The sequence below is a fragment of the Geotrypetes seraphini genome, chromosome 3 (genome assembly GCF_902459505.1).
Source record: "Geotrypetes seraphini chromosome 3, aGeoSer1.1, whole genome shotgun sequence".
Taxonomy (NCBI): Eukaryota; Metazoa; Chordata; class Amphibia; order Gymnophiona; family Dermophiidae; genus Geotrypetes; species Geotrypetes seraphini.
Window position 1 is genome coordinate 222,794,957 of NC_047086.1, and position 19,070 is coordinate 222,814,026.

The 19,070-nt window shown below is 44.9% G+C and overlaps 1 protein-coding gene across 10 annotated transcripts in view; it reads right to left on the reverse strand.

The window, feature by feature from the left end:
• PRPF40B (pre-mRNA processing factor 40 homolog B) overlaps positions 1-19,070 on the reverse strand; it is a 303,400-nt gene that overhangs the window by 182,969 nt on the left and 101,361 nt on the right. For all 10 annotated transcript variants that reach the window (XR_004538654.1, XM_033935778.1, XM_033935781.1 and 7 more), the window contains one exon: positions 15,729-15,879. Coding sequence is in view for 9 of the 10 variants with exons in the window: in XM_033935778.1 (XP_033791669.1) it covers positions 15,729-15,879 (151 nt within the window). In the remaining variant the exon portion in view is untranslated. The remainder of the gene's footprint in view (positions 1-15,728; positions 15,880-19,070) is intronic.

Consider the following 19,070-nt stretch of genomic DNA (forward strand, 5'->3'; position numbering starts at 1 on the left):
GGTGTACAAGTCTCAATCCCTGTCCCCTTTCTGGGCTGGACAATGGTTCAGGTGGCAAGCTTGTGTGATACCATGTAGAAGACCTCTTGTTTGATCCCTGCATCAGGTCTTTCACTCCCCAGGTTGATCACAGCCCCAGGAAACGAAGAGAGGGTTAGGACATGGATTTTTATTGGGAGGAGGGAGTTAAAATTATATTCTTTTTATTTCTCCTCTGTAAATGTTTTGTACTGGATTCTAATAATTACATTCTTTATTCACAAATTTTACTTTCTCTTTTCCTTTACAGTATAACTGTGCTACTAATCCTGTAGACTCCAAGACAGTACAAGAATTACTAAGTAGTTTATTTTTATTTCCACATTTGTTATACAGTCATATCACCAGATGATATCATGGTGATTTACAATTTAAGAAGATTAGGCAGAGACTTCAAAAGAGACAAATAACCCTCCCCCACACACACACACACACACACAAAAAAAGAAAGACATAACTGAAACAAAAGGGAAGGAATAAAATAATTAGGTCTTACCTGCTCATATTCTTTCCTTTAGTCCCTCCAGACCATAAGAACATAAGACTTGCCTCTGTCGGGTCAGACCGGAAGCCCATCGTGCCCGGCAGTCCGCTCACGTGGCGGCCCCTCAGGTCCAGGACCTGATAGTGCTCCTACCCTAAAACTCACATACACTTTTTGATTTTGTCCTGTAGAGTAACCTTGTATCTATACCCTGCAATCCCCTTCGCTTCCAGGAAGTCATCCAGTCCCTTTTTAAAACCCAGTATTGTACTCTGTCCTATTACCTCCTTTGGAAGCGTGTTCCAGGTGTCCACCACCCTCTGAGTGAAGAAAAACTTCCTTGCATTCGTTTTGAATCTGTCCCCTCTCAGTTTTTCTGAGTGACCTCTTGTTTTTGTTGTCCCCGCTAGTCTGAAGAATCTGTCCCTCTCCACCCTCTCTATGCCTTTCATGATTTTATATGTCTGTATCATGTCTCCTCTCAGTCTCCGCTTTTCCAGGGTAAAGAGCCCCAGTTTGTCTAACCTTTCGGCATATGAAAGGTTCTCCATTCCTTTTATCATCCTAGTTGCTCTCCTTTGAACCCTCTCAAGTATCGCCATGTCTTTTTTAAGGTACGGTGACCAGTATTGGACACAGTATTCCAGATGTGGTCGCACCATTGCTCGATACAATGGCAGGATAACCTCCTTCGTTCTGGTAGTGATACCTTTTTTGATAATGCCCAGCATTCTGATCGCTTTCTTTGAGGCCGCTGCACATTGCGCCGCTGGCTTCATTGTTGTATCCACCAAAACCCCCAGGTCTTTTTCCAGGGTGCCTTTCCCCATCACCCTCCCTCCCATCGTATAGCTGTACATGGGGTTCCCTTTCCCCATGTGCAAGACCTTACATTTCTCCACATTAAAGCTCATCTGCCATCTTTTTGCCCAATCACACAGTTTGTTCAGGTCGCTCTGCAGTTCTTTGCATTCCTCAACAGTTTTGACCCTGTTGGAGAGTTTTGTATCATCCGCGAACTTAATAACTTCGCACTTCGTGCCCGTTTCCAGATCATTAATGAATATATTGAACAGCAGCGGTCCCAGCACTGACCCCTGCGGGACACCACTCGTGACCCCTTTCCAGTCAGAGTAGTGTCCTTTTACTACTACCCTCTGCTTCCTATCCGCCAGCCAATTTTGGATCCATCTGTGGACGTCCCCTTCCACCCCGTGGTTCCAGTTTCTTCAGCAGGCGCTCATGGGGTACCTTGTCGAAGGCTTTTTGGAAATCCAGATAAACTATGTCAATGGGGTTACCTTGGTCCAAATGTTTGCTTATCCCCTCAAAGAAATGTAGTAGATTCGTTTGGCACGATCGTCCTTTATAGAAACCATGCTGGCTTGTTCTCATCAGTTTATTTTTTTCTATATGCTCATTGACACCTTCCCTGATCAGTGATTCGACCATCTTCCCGGGAACTGAGGTCAAGCTCACCGGTCTATAGTTCCCTGGGTCGCCTCTCGATCCTTTTTTGAAGATTGGTGTCCAGTCCAGTCCAGAACTTTGAGTTATGTCCGTCAAACAGACAGAAAAATAAAGTCCTGCATGCTTCACCCTTCAAGGATACCATGCAGCTTGAGATCAAAAGTATTTCAAATGGCAAAGCAATGGTCCACTTGATTTCCTTTTTCTGTTCAGTTGTATTAACAGTATGAGTAATGGCAGTTATTCCTGTGTCTCCTCCAAAGGTGGGAAGAAAGGGCTGAAGGGGTATGAAATCTGTCCATGTAGTTATGGAGCAAACAACTGGATATGTTGAGCCACAACTGAAGTGGCTTCTGAAATTCTGGGGTGACACGAAGGCATGCAGAGAGGGGGGGGGGTCTATAACCTGAATTAATTGGGAGGATAGAGTTCACTATGGCACTCTGAGATGAAGGCATGCAAACGGAATTATGTATACGGTGGACTACATATGACTTAGAAGGCATAACATGTCTTGCCCTGAGATATGTTTGCAATGAGACTGTCTGGCAGAGGTGCAGGAGATTGTCGAGCCTCTGTTGAAGTGAGAAAGCACGAGTCTGAGTCATGTCTAGAAGGGCTCCTAGGAACTCTAATTTCTGAGTCAGAGTCATTTTGTGATTTTGGATAGCTGGCTAAGAATCCCAGGAGGCAAATTGTAGAAGTGATAGCCTGGTGAGCCAGAGTCCGTGAGGAAGCTTTGACTAACCAGTTATCTAAGTATGGGTAGACATGAAACCCATAATTGCGCAAATATACAGCCACTACTATTAGACATTTGGTGAAGACTCTTGGAGCAAAGGCAAGGATGAATGAAAGTACTCTGACTCTGTATTGGAAGTGTCGAGGTCCCACGTGAAACCGTAGGTATCTTCTGTGGGCTGGTAAGACTGAAATTTGAGTGTAGTCCCCAATGAATTCTGTACAAAAAGTGTTCAATCCATGCCCATGAACCAGGACTTGCAGAAATCCACACATTTTCTTCATCAGCTCCTCTTACCTAGCTGAGAGAGACAGAGCCCCTTACAGTTAAGTCCAAAAGCTAACTATCCGCACTGGAACAAAGCATACTGAACAAAAGGGGGCATGAGGAACTCCCCATAAACACAAGACAAATTCGGTTCTGCTCTGCAAGATATAAGAGAATCGGCAGGGGGGCTGGTGAGTCTTGGGGGCTGGGGATGGAAGCTGGGAATCGGCAGGGGGTTGGTGAGTCTTGGGGGCTGGGGATGGAAGCTGGGAATCGGCAGGGGGGGCTGGGGATGGAAGCTGAGAATCAGCAGGGGGGCTGGTGAGTCTTGGGGGCTGGGGAAGCTGAGAATCATTTCTGTAGGCTATCAGAAATTTGCTTAATTATCTACTCACACAAAAAAGCAGTAAAAGTCAATAGGTTCTCTGAGTGGGAACAACCTGTTTGATCTTGCACTCGTGTGATTGACCAATTGTATATCACTGTTTAATTTATCACATTGATTAATCTGAGCACACGTGAGGTGTCCTATGATGGTGTGCACTGCAGGCAGAGGGTGATTAACCTGTGCCTTATTGTGTAAAGCGCTGGAGAATTTTCTCCCCTCGCTTACCTCTCATGCTGAGGACACCCTGCTTCAGTATAATCATTTAAATGTTTGAGTAGATAATTAAGGAAATCTTTTTCATATTGCTTGCTTATGGACTGGGAAAAAAGACTGTTCAAGCAAATGTCTCCAAAACTGCTTTAATGGAAAAATATGATTTTTTTGAAGTAGTGAAATTTATTGTTGTTGTGAAATTTATTGTTGTACTTTGTTTAAACTTAAAAAGCTGTGTCATTAACAGTGAATCGAATCAAAAAATCGATTCAACAGGGTGAATCGAATCAAATTTTTTTTCTCTGAATCGGGCAGCAATAGCTGTAAGACCAAAGTGCTGGGGGTTCTCCATGGGAACTGGTCTCTGAGCAGGTCATGATGAAGAGGGAGCTTGAGCTTCTTGTTGGGCTTAAGACGGACTAGATCTGCATACCACTGACAGCAAAGCCAGTCTGGAGCAATGAGAATCACCAATCCCAAATGAGATGCTATCCTGTGTATAACTCGACCCACCAAGGGCCAAAGTGGGAAGTCATAATGGAGCTCTTGAGTTGGCCAGGGCTGAACCAATGCATCTAGCCCCAAGCTTCCTGGCTCTGTCCTTCGACTGAAGAAATGCTTGACTTTTGAGTTCTTTACTGAAGCTATCAAGTCCATCTGTGGCCTGCCCCAGCACCGCACAATGAGATGGAATGCTGTTTGTGAGAGAGACCACTCTCCCAGGTCCAGTACTTGGCAACTGAGAAAGTCCGCTTGCACATTTTCCACTCCAGCCACGTGCGCAGCAGAGAGAGCTTGAAGGTGCACTTCCACCCAGCAAAATAGCATCCAAGCCTCCCGACACAAGTGAGCACTTCTGGCGCCTAAATGCAGTGAAAGGAGCTGATCGGCATGGCACTTCAGTGACCGTGAGTACACCTCCATTATATCCTATGGGAAAATCGGGGGTGGTCTGAAAACAGTGTTTTGGAAAGTTTCTGAGGATAGGGTTCAGGTCTCCTACCTCCAAAACCCCTATTTTGGTATTTTTAAATTTTTTTTTCAAATTGTGTCTATGGGCCGTTTGTGGCCTGAATTTACTGGCAGTAGCCATTTTGGATTTTATCAATCTTTTTCAAAGTTGTTGTTTTTTTTTTGCCTCAATACCACTTGATTTTGGTTAAAACTACAGCCTCAGTACCTTGAGGTTGTGGGTTCAAACCCATGCTGCTCGTTGTGACCTTGGGCAAGTCTCAGTTCGCGAACATTGATTGAACACCTTTCAAACAGAATCCATAGGGGGCGTAACAGAACTGGTTGTGTTGTACTGAGGTGAAGAAGGGTGGAGAGCTTTTGGTAAAACAGAGACTTTTAGAAAGTAAACTTCTCTTAAGAGGGTGGACTGAAGGCATTTTCAGAAGGTGGAGGGCATATCCTTGGAGACTACTTGAAGGCCTATCTGCCTGATGTTATGTGGGACCAGTGCAGATAAAAATGGTAGATCTGACCCCCTACTGTTAATTCTGATGGGAGAGAGAGACGCTCGCTATGGTCTCCAAGTGCAGGTCAAAAAGGCTGCTGAGACTTTGAAGAAAAGAGAGGTTTGCCATCTCTGCTGACAAAGGCGTCTACGAGTAGACTGGCATGATGGGTAGGCAGGCTAGAAAAATGATGCCTGGAATGATAGGAAGGTTGCCATCGATATGGAGCAGAATATTTACATGACAGCTGTGTAGTTGGATGGTGTGTAGTTGGAGCAGATTGTGTCTTAGATAATATTGTCATATAAGTCAGTATGCATTTTTATCTTTTCAGTAGCCTCCTCTATTCAATCCCCTCAAAAAAGGCATCTTCTGTACATGGGATGTTTGATAGACAGTCTTGGACATTGGGTTTGGACACTGGGCTCTAATTCAGAAACACAGAGACATGTCTGCCTGCACATAGAAATAGAAACAGCCAATGTTCTAGAGCACTGTTCTTCAACCGCTGGTCCGCAGACCGGTACCAGTCCGCAGAAAATTTCTGCCATTCTGCGCAGGGCCGGCGAGATCAAGTCGACAGTTAAATTTCCTGCTGACTGCGGTTCCTGCCGACTGCTGTTCCTCCCAGCCTGAGGCGATCAAGACAGGCTGCCGACGTCGGGGCCTTCCCTCTGTGAGTCTCGCCTGTTAGGAAACAGAAGTTGAAACAAAATAGGCAGGACTCAAAGAGTGAAGGTCCCGACGTCGGCAGCCTGTCTTGATCGCCGCCCCTGCCGAGTTGCTGAAGAGGGCAGCGTGGAAGTTGCAAGTAGAACGGAGAGAGCTGCAGATACAGGTGCAGGTGGAGGGAGATGGTCAGCGTGTGCGAGCAAGATCCTAGGAGCCTTCACAGTGGCTGTCTCCCCTCCCACCAGCTCTCCTACTTGCCAGGGCAGTGATTTACTGGCAACTTCCTGCAGGCAAGTATTGAGAGCTGCAGGAAGGAGAGGAAGCCACTGTAGGAGGCTGAGAAGCTGCTGGATAAAGGGAGAGCTGTTACTGAACTTGGAGGGAGTTAGAAGGAGAGATGCTGCTGGGAGGGGAGGAGGGAAAGGGATGGGAAGAGAGTTAATGTTGGATAGAGGGAAGGGAGAAGGAAAAAAGGAAGGAGGGAAGGGAGAAGGAAAAAAGGAAGGAGGGAAGGGAGAAAGAAAAAAGGAAGGAGGGAAGGGAGAAAGAAAAAAGGAAGGAAACAGCTGGCAGGGAAATTACAGGAGGGGAAGGGGGTCAGGGTGGAATGGAGAGATCAGATGAGGGAAAGGGGAGAGAGAGGAATGAGAAAGTAGAGAGACATTGATGCTGGAAAGGGGTCAGCAGAGAAATGAGAGAGGGATAAAGATGCTAGATCTGGTGTAGGAGAGATAAAAATGAAGAAGGCAGTGAAGCTGGAATGAATAATGTAAAAAGGAGAGAGGAGGCACAGGCTGGATGGACAGGGGAGAGAGGCATAGAAAGAAGTCAGATACATATGGAAGGGGGAGAGGGCAGACATTGGATGGAATACGCAGATGCTGGATTGAAGAGACGGCAGACGCTGGAAGGAAAAGAGTGAAAAGAAGATGAAAGCAGAAACCAGAGACAACAAAAGGTAGAAAAAAATAATTTTATTTCTATTTTGTCATTAGAATATATCAGATTTAAAATATATATCTTGCCAGAGACATAACTGGGGACTGCAGTAATCTATTAGCATGATATTTTTATGTAGCATTCTATAATAACTTGGCTTGTTCAGTTTTCTTGATAGTAGAGGGGATATATGTGAAGGGGAGGGGAGACAGGGGTTTTGTTGGTCCATGCTCTGTATATTTGTATTTATAAAATCACAATTGTTCAGAATATTGTTTCTTTTTATACTTTAATAAAATACGTTCAATATAAAATCATAACTGCGGCTTGTGCAGATGGGATCAGATGGTTTGCGGGGACCGAGCTCGCGGAGATGGGGCGTAAGCGGGGTTTTTAAATTTTAGTCCTAGTAGTTTGCCGGTCCACAAAATAATTCTTTTATTTCTGCTGGTCCATGGGTGTAAAAAGGTTGAAAAACACTGTTCTAGAGGAGAAGTCAAAAGCATTGAAGGCAGATCTCACCATGTACTTTCCAGTTTCTAAAGTCTTTGGTGAGGCGTTGAAAAGCTTCCTGTTGGTCTCTAGGAAGATATTGTTGGAAGTTTGGCAGTTGCTGAATTAAAGACTTTAGGTAAAAAGTCATACAGAAATTACAATTTAGCATGCAGTTGGTGAGTATGGATGACTGAAAAACCCATCTGCCAAATCTGTCCAAGGTCTTGCCTTCTCATTCAGAAGGACATAAGCATGTGAACTATGAGCACATTTCAAGGCTTGTCTCTATAACTAAGGACTGGTGTTGTAGTTTGTTGAAGGCAGGTGTAAACTGGAGCCTGCATAGTATGTCTATTTAATATCTTCATTAATGATCTAGAAACAGGGATGAAGTGTGAGATAATAAAATTTGTGGACAATACCAAACTATTTAATGGAGCTCGGACTAAAGAGGAATGCGAAGAATTGCAAAGGGACTTGAATAAACTAGGAGAATGGGCGACGAGATGGCAGATGAAGTTCAATGTTGAAAAATGTAAAGTATTACATGTGGGAAGAAGAAACCCGAGGTACAACTATACGATGGGACGGATAGTAATAAATAAGAGTACCCAGGAAAGGGACTTGGGGGTAATGGTGGACATGACAATGAAGCCGACGGCACAGTGTGAAGCGACCGCTAAGAGAGCGAATAGAATGCTTGGAGTAATCAAGAAGGGTATTACAGCCAGAACGAAAGAAGTTATCCTGCCATTGTATCGGGTGATGGTGCGCCCGCATTTGGAGTACTGTATGCAATATTGGTCGCCGTACCTTAAGAAGGATATGGCGTTGCTCGAGAGGGTTCAGAGGAGAGCGACACGTCTGATAAAGGGTATGGAAAACCTATGCTGAGAGATTGGAGAAACTGTGTCTCTTTTCCCTGGAGAAGAGGAGACTTAGAGGGGATATGATAGAGACTTACAAGATCATGAAGGGCATAGAGAGAGTAGAGAGGGAAAGATTCTTCAAACTTTCGAAAAATAAAAGAACAAGAGGGCACTCGGAAAAGCTGATAGGGGACAAATTCAAAACGAATAATAGGAAGTTCTTTTTTACCCAAAGTGTGGACACCTGGAATGTGCTTCCAGAGGACGTAATAGGGCAGAGTACGGTACTGGGGTTTAAGAAAGGATTGGACAATTTCCTACTGGAAAAGGGGATAGAGGGGTATAGATAGAGGATTACTACACAGGTCCTGGACCTGTTGGGCCGCCGCGTGAGCGGACTGCTGGACGCGATGGACCTCAGGTCTGACCCAGCAGAGGCATTGCTTATGTTATGTTCTTATGTTAATTTCCTAGGAGCTACTGGGACTGAGAGGATTTTCCCAATTTTTAAAGACAGCTTCTTTAAGTTGTGTAGAGGAAGCTTTACACAGTCCTAGGGTCATTTTACATAGTTCAATGCTTCCATCAGCTCCGCTCGAGGCTCCTGCTCAGATTCAATATGAATAGGAAGAGCCAGACCCATTTTCCTGATGAACTCTGTAAAAGAGAGGCTTTCAGGCAGGGATTGTCTCCTAGGAAGAGGAGGTGAAGGATCCGATAGGATGCCATAGCAGAAACTTCAAGCTCAGATGAATATATGGAGAGATCTATATCCTTGATGTGATGTTGTCTAGTAGAATGGGACTTAGCACGTCGAGGGGAGCATCGTGAAGAGCTTCAAGACCGTAATGGAGAGGTGTGCCGAGGATGCCTTGACAGAGACACAGAGCATGAAGAGGAGGCTTGGGATCTACACCTGACGAGGAGGTATGAGGTGAATGACATCAGAGAGAATCTCGACGTCGAGATGTGGAAGCTCGATGCTTGGATGTAAATTGACATCGAGGTGTTAGTTGATGATGTCGTGATAAGAGATTGACAATGAGGATGTACCAGCATCTGTCTGTAGCATCTGTGCAGCATCTGTCTGTAGCATGTCAGGCTGCTCTGAGGCTGAGGTGTGCTGCATCAAGGGCAGTAATGACCTAGACTGAAGTAAGGATGCCAATTCCTACTGCAGTAGAAGACCTTAATCTGGTCCTGCAGGGAAGGTGCTGGAACCAATGTAGTCAAAGGTACAGTCATCTCAGGTTGACATTGAGGTGTTGGGGACTTAGGAGGAGGACACCCAGTGGGAGAAGGAATCTGGAGTGATGGAGAGTGGTCCGACCATTGATGCTTCTGAGGAGTTGAAGACAGTGAGGATGTGGAAGTTCATCTGGAAGGTGAGTGTTGACGCTTCTTAGACTTTTTCCGAAGGGCCTCCGAGGGCTGACTATCAGAAAAGGAAAAGCCAGAGCCTCCTCTGGTAAGTGCCAAAGGCTGGGTGGAGGTTGGTGTCAAAGTTGATGGAGGAGGCACCTGGGTCTGTAGATATGGTAGAAGTGGACCCAAACAGTTTTTCAATTGAATTTGGCGAGACTTTAAAGCCTTCTTTTGTATGCAAGCACAGAGGTTACAAGAAATGTCCTGATGTTCAGGACCTAGACACTGCACACTACAGTTGAGGGTCAGAACCTGAGATGGTCCCAATATTCTCCCTAGCGTTTTTTAGCCAGACGCTCCGCCCGGCTAATTTAGATGCCCACCCGGCTGTCATCTGCCGCAAATCCTGCTGCCGCTTAACACACAGCCCGAAGAGCTGCCAACAGACTCCCACCTGACTTAAAAAAAACAAAAAAACAAAATTCAGCAAGCGACTTGAACCCGGCGCTTGCCAGCTTCCCTTCTCTTCCCTCTGAAACCAGAAATTACGTCCCGAGGGGGGGGGAGGTAGGGAAGAGAAGGGAAGCCGGCATGGACAGTGGTACCATTAGAGCCCCGGAGCATGCGGAAAATAGGCCAGCCACGGAGGGAAGCTTACAACTTGCTGCTCTTACTTACTTCAGGCCTTTTTCGTTGCCGGGTCCTGCCTACTTTCTGTTTCCGCGAAGGGTGTGTGAGATGGGGGGAGGATGGGAAGAGAAATGCTGCTGCTGCTGCTGCTGTACCCAATGTAGGGGGGAGAGGGAACAGAAATGCTGCTGCACCCAATCGGGGGGGGAAGGGGAAGAGACATGTTGCTGCACCCAATGGGGGGAGGGGAAGAGAAATGCTGATGTTGTTGCTGTACCCAATGGGGGAGGGGGGGAGAAAAATGCTGCTGTACCCAATTTGGGGGGGGAGAAGGAAGAGCAGGAATAGGAGAAGAAAGAGATGCCAAGACCATGGGAAGGAGGGAAAGGAGATACCAGCCCATGGAGTGGGAGAGAGAGATGTCAGGGCATATGGGGGGAAGCAGGGCCAGATTAAAGGATAGGCCCAGTAGGCACGGACCTAGGGCCCGAAATGGTCAAGGGGGCACGCCAGTGCTGTGCTTTGGGGCATCACCCTTGCTGGATTCACCGGCGGCAGCAGCAGCAGCATCGTCATCATCCCGGGCACCCCCCCCAACCCGCTCCAACCCTATCTTCCCCTCCTTCCCTCCCTCCCATCCTGAGACTCTAAACAGCACCGCATCACTCTAAGCAGGTGCTTCGCGGCATTCTCCTGCCAGTGATTCCCTCTGGCGCGTCTCTGATGACATCATCAGTGACGTGCCAGTGGGAATCACCGGCAGGAGAAAGCCGCAAAGCAGCCTGCTCAGAGTGAAGCACTGCTGTTTAGAGTCTCGCTATGGGAGGAAGGGAGAGATAGGAGGGTCGGGGAGAGGGGAGAGTAGCAGTCTTTCCCGGGTGCTCAGCCTGGCAACATGAACTTCTTTGGCTAGCAACAGCATTTACAATTCACTGCTGTTGCCGGCTTCAGGCCTTTCTCTCTGTCGGGTCCTGCCTACTTCCTGCTTCCATGAAGGCAGGACCCGACAGAGAAGAAGGCACGAAGCCGGCAACAGCAGCGAATTGTGAATGCTGCTGCCCGAAGTTCATAATGCAAGGCTTTGGGTGACAGAAGGAGGAAAGGGAGCAGAGGGGGAGAGACTTGCTGCACCCAACTGGAGGGAGAAAGAAGATGAGGAAGGAAATGAAAGGAGATTCCAGGGCTTGGAGGGAAGGGAGGGAGGAAGAGATGCCAGGCATGGAGGGAAGGAGGAATGTATGCCAGACCAGGGGAAAGGAAGGAGATGTCAGAGCATGGAGGGGGAGGGAGAGATGGAAGAAAAGGAAATGAGAGAGATTCCAGAGGATCAGGGAAGGGAAGATACCAGACTGTGGGATGCGAAGGAAAGAAAGGAGAAGAGAGAGATGACAGAGCATAGGGGACGGGGTGGTGACAGAGAGAGAAAAATGGAGAGGTGGCAGAGCTGAAATCAATCATGTACAAAGGAGAGAAGGGGCACAGGATAGACAGTTTATTGAAGGAGCATAAACAGAGGGAAGATGCCATATGGAACGGGGAGAGGGCGGACAGTGGATGGAAGGGGCTGATGCTGCATGGAAGATAGAGAGCGGAGAGATGCTGGCTAGAAAGAAGAGAGTGAAGACAAGATGATTAAAGCAGACACAACAAAAGGTAGAAAAAGTATTTTTTGGGTGCTTTGGAATAAAATAGTATCGTAGTTGTATTGAAAAAACTTTTATAAGCAGAAAATAAGATGATCTTTTTATTGGATTCATTTTAATATATTTTTTTACTAACTTAGAGACCAAAACCTCGTTTCTCAGGTCAGGACAGTATAATGTAACAGCAGTATACTATATTGACCTGAAGAAGGAGGTTAGGGCCTTTGAAAGTTAATTGAAAAATGGATTAGTCCAATAAAATGGTATATTATTTTCAATTTTTGTTTTATTTCTATTTATTAATTTGTAAAGTGGTGATTGTCAGTATTTTCAAATTTACATCTGCTATATTTATATTTTTCAGAGTATTAGGGGACTATGTGTCATTGTTTCTGTAGTGTTTCACTGTTTGCAGTTTGGCTTCTTGGCGGTTCAGTTTAACCTTTATCAACCTATTTCTATTTTTAGTTTGTGATTACTTATTCCATACTGGGTGAGGTTGTATCTGTTTTCTGTGTGTATGAAAGACATGGTTTTCTGTTACTGTTGACTAGCCTTGTTTGGCGAAATGCATCAGGCATGGTTCTTGGGAGCACCTTTAATAAACCTGATTTGAATCTCTTTATTTTCTGCCGATCTTCTTTTGTTTCATGTTGGATTCTTTGGTAGACTGCTTGCCTTGTTGTTTCGTTACAAGTTAACATATATGGAGTGGAACGTACTAGAGGAGTTACAGATTTGGTTGTTTATACATACATAGGGGTTACAGTTGGCTTACGTAGAGTGAGGCAGTTGAGAGACATTATAAACTTGGTTATTAATATAGACTTATATTTTGGATAGTATTACTGTTTTACAATATATTTGAACACATATATATACGGAAAGAGTTCAGAGTTAAAGTCCTGGATAAGTAGGTGGGAAGGGAAGGAAGGGGGATTTGTTCAGAGATGTTTGGAGGTTGCATAGAAGAAAAACTGTGCACTGGTATACTAATCTTTGTTTGTTTTGAATTTAAAAAAAGAAATAGAAGTGAGTAAGAAAACAGATAAATGGGGGCAGGGGTATGGGTGAGGCAGGGGGGCCCCAGTATACTTGTGTGCCTAGGGGCCCTCAAAGAATTAATCCTGCCCTGGGGGGAAGGAGACAGATGCCAGACCAGGTGAAAGGAAGGAAGGAGGGAGAGAAAGAAAGAAGAGATGCCAGATAATGGAGTGGGCGGGGGAGATGGAAGGAGAGGCGAGAGATGCCAGGGCATGGGGAGGGAAGGGGAAACTAAGAAGACATAAAATGCCAGACCAGAGGGAAAGGTTTGAGAGGAGGTGCCAGAGCAAGGATGGAGAAGGAGAGAAAGGAGAGAGATGCCAGGGCATGGGGGGAGGGAATGAAAGGAGAAGAGAGAGATGCCAGAGCATAGGGGAGGGGGTGGAGATAAAAAAATGGAAAGGGGGTAAAGCTGAAATGAATCATGTACAAAGGAGAGAAAGGGCACAGGATATACAGTTTATTGAAGGGACATAGAAAGAGGGAAGATGCCATATGGAAAAGAGAGAGAGGGCGGACAGTGGATGGAAAGAGTAGAGAGGGTGGACAGTGGATGCAAGGGGCAGAGACGGTGGACAGTAGATGGAAGGGGTAGAGAGAGAGAGAGGGCAGAGGCTGGGTGGAAGGGGCAAAGAGAGAGGACAGATGTTGCATGGAAGGGAGAGAGGACAAACGCTGAATAGAAAGAAGAGAGTGACAAGAAGATGATTAAAGCAGAAACGACAAAATGTAGAAAAAAAATTTGTTGCTTTACGTAGAATCAAGTAGTATTGTAACTGTATTAATTAAAGTTTAACAATAGGAAATGGAAATAAGGCAATTTTGGGGGGACTAAATCCCTTTCCTCAGGTCAGCAGTATACTGTACTGTCTTGAAGAAAGATTTGGCCTCTGAAAGCTAATTACTACTAATTGAAAAATGGATTAGTCCAATAAAATGGTATGTTCTTATTTCTCATTATTTGTTTTATTTCTATTTGTTAATTTGTAAACTGGTGATTGTTATGTATCAATTTTTTCAAATTTACATCTACTGTCTATATTTTGCGCAGTATTAGGGGACGTGTCACTGTTTCTGTGGTGTTAACTTTTGTCTACATATTTCTATTTTTAGTTTGTGATTATTCCATATTGGGCAAGGGTGTATCTGTGTTCTGTGTGTATGAAAAGGACATGGTTTTCTGTTAGCATCGACTGTGCAGGATCTGGCTTGTTTAGTTTTACAATACGTGTGTTGGTGTTCTAATGTTCAATGCAGTGTTTAAGATGCTGCCTTTTCTTAGGTGCACCCTTGTTGTGTGACTCATGGATTATTACTAAAAATAACTTTTTTATATAGAGGAGGGGGTTGTTAAAAAAAATGATCAGCACTGGCTGTAATATATACTAGGTACGCCACTGGATTTAATGACCCTATTCTAATTTTACTGTTGATGTAAGTGGTGTTGTTCCCCCCCCCACCCCCCCGGCAGTAAAAAGAAGTAAAGTTGTATTAACATCAAGCAGCTTTCAAATGATATTATAAGCAAATATAAATAAAATATTTTTAATACATTGCTAATTATTACCTACATCTTTACCTAAACTGTTTTGCCCTAGCTCTCACTTTGATCTTTATCTGCTACTTTTTCAATTTTGCTGTAGTGCAATCACAGAGGTCTCCTTCAAGGCTCAGTAACACCTCTCCATAAATTATGTGGAAGAGGTCTGGAAGTGGAGATCGCATCTATTTCATATCCTCAGTGAGACCTTAGGAAGGAACCTAGTAATCAAAACATTATTAGAGGTGCTGTAGAGCCATTTCTTGTATGACTGGATGAGCTATATTTATCTTTTTTTTGTTGTTAGTTGTTTAAATTCATGCAGAAATAAATGGCTAGATTGAACCTAATGACTTCATTAATGCATTTCCCTTTTTTAAACCTCTATACCATTTGAAAGAGGGAAAATATCTAATTATTTCCTTCTAGAATTGGATATTTCTTAAATTTAGTATAAATATTCTGGCACAAGTGTCAAACCTTAAAAAAGGAAGCCATATTGAGCATTGGAAAATAATAATAATTAACTAATAAAAATAGTACACATTTAGGGCTCCTTTTACTAAGCTGCGATAGCGGTTTTAGCATGCGCAGAATTGCCATGCGCTAGACGCTAATGCCAGCATTGAGCTGGCGTTAGTTTTCCTGCGTAGCGCGGGGGTTTGCGCATGCTAATATTCTGCGTGCACTAAAAACACTAGCGTACCTTAGTAAAAGAGGGGGGGTTAATTTTCCTACCACTAAATTTCCCCATCTTGCCCCACCCGGCTACTTTTTCATGCCAACCGGCTGGAAAAAATTTCTGGGGAAAACACTGTGGTCCTGTTACATCAAGAACACTTCTTGAATCCACTGAACATCGGGGACATTGATGGGAAGACCGACAACGCTAAATCAAAGGGCTCAATTGTAGGGAGGAGGCGTCAAGTATAACCGTTTCCAAAAAGGAGTCAATGTTCCCACCTTTGACAGAGGAGAAAAATTGCTGGAAGGCTCAAAAAAAGAAAATCACAAAAATGAAGAAAAAAATTATATACAGAAAAATATGAGGAAAAAATGGTATAGGAAAGCACTTGAAAAGAAAACATTTACCGCACACAAGTATTTGAAAAACACAACTTCTTCGCTCCACAGAAAACAAAGAACTGAAGGACTACCAAGTCTCTGACATGTCTATTACATCTACCTCTTCAATTAGTGCTACATACTCTTTAACTCTCCTATTTTATTTTTTTGAGGCTTCTAGTATTTGCATATAGACATTTTAAAGTGGGTTTTTGTTTATGTCTATAATCTGCTTAGAAGCTGACAGGAATAGTCTGCCATTTAACTCTTTGTCTGCTCTACCCTTAAAGGCACCTAGTTTATTTTTGTGCTTTTGTTACAACCTCCCTGTCAGTATGATCTAACTTCTCTGTTGGAAAATAACTTCAACGATACCTTACTCTGAACCATGAATGAGACTTACTCTGCAGGTCCTCATCTTCAGCAAAAGTGGGGTTGTCCATAAGATACTGCTGGGCTTCTGACCATGTGGTCTGGAAACTGACATTGCTCATGTTGTCCAGTATATTCTTTAGAGCCTGAATATTGCGTTTTCGCAGTTGTTTGGCCTGCTCCTATTTTGAGAAATGAAATTACCATGCTGTTAACATTTATTTTATTTATTTACTGGTCCTTTTACTAAGCCAAGCAGCCGACTGCCACGCGACAAATGCTCTGATGCCCATTTAATTTCGATGGGCATTGGAGCATTTACCGCTCCAGCCCACACTGTCTGGCTTAGTAAAAGGTGGGTAATATTTAGTTCACACCATTCTAGTGGTAGTTAAAGGTGAGTTACATTTGGGTATAGTAAGTCATTTCCCTGTCCACAACGATCTTATAATCTCAGTTTGTACTCAAGGCAATGGAAGGTTAAATGAATTGTCCAAGGCCAAAAGGAGGATCAAGAGGGATTCAAACCCTGGTCTTTCTGGTTCACAGCCTGCTGCTCTAATCAATAAGCTACTCCTCCACCACTCCACAGACAGATTAGGTTCTTACCTCAATAATCTTCTTTTTTGTAGTTGTGTCTAATGGTCCTGAACCGTAGAGTTTTACATCTGAACCCACAAATTGCTTGCAGGAAACTGTCAATCATCTTTTCAACTTCACCTTCTTCTCACAGAGCTGCTGCTACCCCTTCTGTTCATACAAAAGCAATCAAGTAACACTGCAATGAAAGACATAACTGGAAGGAGGGAAATGGGGAAGAATTCCTGATGGTACAATTCTGTTCTGCTCTGTAACAAACATTGATATATCATTCAAGCAGCTGCTATAAACTGATAGAAAAACTTGTGCAGGGCTTCTGGTGACGTCATCATCTGAAATGGAGGGCTAAAGCGCGAGCTCTGCCCTTCCATAGTGAAGCACCTCATCCCATCCGACCATCGGAGTGGTAAACCCAGTACTGCACACCCGATTCGCTGCAGGAGTCCGTGGGGACTGCCAGCATGCCATTCAAAAAGAAATTTGATGATGTGCACCAGAGAGAGAAAGGGCTGGCGAAAAGCGGCCTTGGCCATGTGCGGGGAGCTCCAGTGCGCCCGAGCATGAATCGGGAGATAGCGCATCAGAGGAGGAGTCGGAGTGGGGGGGCTTTACCAAAGCTGAGGCATGCTGAATCTGTGGAAGCGGTCACAAAAGTTGATCTGCAACAATGGGCTTTTGATATCAACAGTGAAGTGGCAGAAGTGAAAGGAAAGATTAAAGATGCTGTAAAAGAGATACGTACGGACTTTACTGATTTATTGGGCCGCGTGGAGGAAATGGAGCAGCGGCTAGGGGGACAGGAGAAGCTGGTGCAAGATGTGAGCGAGACTGTTGGAGAGATACAGAAAGAGCTGCAGGACTGTATCACACGCATTGAGGATCTGGAAAATAGATCCTGTTGGATCAATGTCCGGATCAGAGGGGTCCCTGATACAGATGATTATAAGGATGCTATATGCAAATGGTTCAGGACATCTACAGCTTCCTTTTTCCCCTGGGAGATGGTGATTTGGCCGGTACACAGTCACTCAAAGTGGACAGAATTCATAGATCCCTGGGCCTAAGACAAGGGAATCAACCAAGGGATAGTGTAGCCTGCTTGCACAACTTTACTGACAAAGGATAAGTTTATGTGGAAGGCGCGAGAGCTGGGAGTCATTCAGTGGAATACCCATAAGATTGAAATCTTTCAAGACTTGTCTGCTATCACGTTACAGAAAAGGCAGGAGTTTCATCCTCTGTTGACTATCTTGAAGCAAAAAAATCTAAGGCATCGTTGGTTATTTCCTTTTGGACTGCTGATAACGGTGAATGGTGTGCACAAGAGAGTTACAACAATGGCGGAGGCTGGTGTATTTCTGCGAAAGGAGGGTCTGATGGCTGCTGAGGACTTGACTCTTGGAAACGTGCCTGCACGTCAGCTGGAGAAATATCGGTGGTAGGAGACCTCTCCACGCTCTAGGAGAAAGAGGCACAAAGGATCAGGAGCATCATCAGAGTCAGATAAGGCAACGGCTTTGCCTATCACTTGAACTGGAGGCTTGAGTGGGCTGATATGATTTTTTTCTGACTTTCCAACTGTCTTGGACTGCCGATTGGCAGAAACTGGTGATACCCCTGATCTGAGGATGCATATTGGGGTTTGAATGGGGGAGTGTATAGTTGGGATGTGAGTGCTTTAATGGGGGAGGGTAGGTATGGATATACTTGAGGGATTGGGGATGGGATTGAGGGGGCAGTTCAATGCAGAAACTGGGGGTGGTGGAGTTATACGAAGCTATGGTGGTGGGGAGGAGTGTTGGGGTGAGGTATGAGGGGGGAGTTGGGGAGAACCTATCGGTGATTGTGGGTATTACAGCAGGGAGGGGTAGGTAGTGGGTGGTTTTATACATGAGCAACAGGAACTACAGAAGGGAAGGACTGAAGGACCAATTCCGGATGCTAGGAAGGAAGCTGAAGACCAGAACACTGAGGATAGTGTTCTCTGAGATCCTGCTGGTACCCAGTGCCAATGAGAAGAGGCAGATGGAGCTGCATGCAGTCAACGCGTGGATGAGGCGCTAGTGTGAAGAAGAAGGATTCCACTTTCTGCGCTACTGGACGATGTTCTGGGGGAAGAGCAAGCTATACAGGAAGGAAGGACTCTACCTCAGCGGAGACGGAACAAGGATACTTGCAAGAAACATCAATAGAGAAATTGAGAAGTTTTTAAACTAGGAAGAAGAAGAAAGCCGACAGTCGACCAACAGGAAGATAGCGGGGAAGACTCATCAGATCATAGGCAAGACAGAAATCCTGACAGATCGAAAGGGACACAAGAGGGAAGGAAATGCAAGAAAGTAACAGGCCACAAACTCAAGTATATGTATACGAACACAAGGAGCCTAAGGAATAAGATGGGGGAACTGGAAGCTATGACACAAAAGGATAACCTTGACATCATTGGCATCACGGAAACATGGTGGAACGAGGAAAACGTCTGGAACACTGTGCTACCAGAATACAAGCTATACCGCAGAGACAGAGCGGGTCAAAAAGGTGGGGGTATTGCCCAGGGCAGTCCACCCCCCACACAACACCACTGCGTGGAGGCCTTCCTAAAGGACAATAAACCCAGGGAAAGGGGTTTTAGAGGAGGGGGGGGCCAAGACTCTGGATAAAGAAACCTTTAAATTTGAATTTTGAGGACCCCTCCCCTTTGGCTATCATAGCTTTACTCACTGTGCCATACAGTGCCTGCCTACTTCAGCATAGGAATTCAGTTGGAACAAAA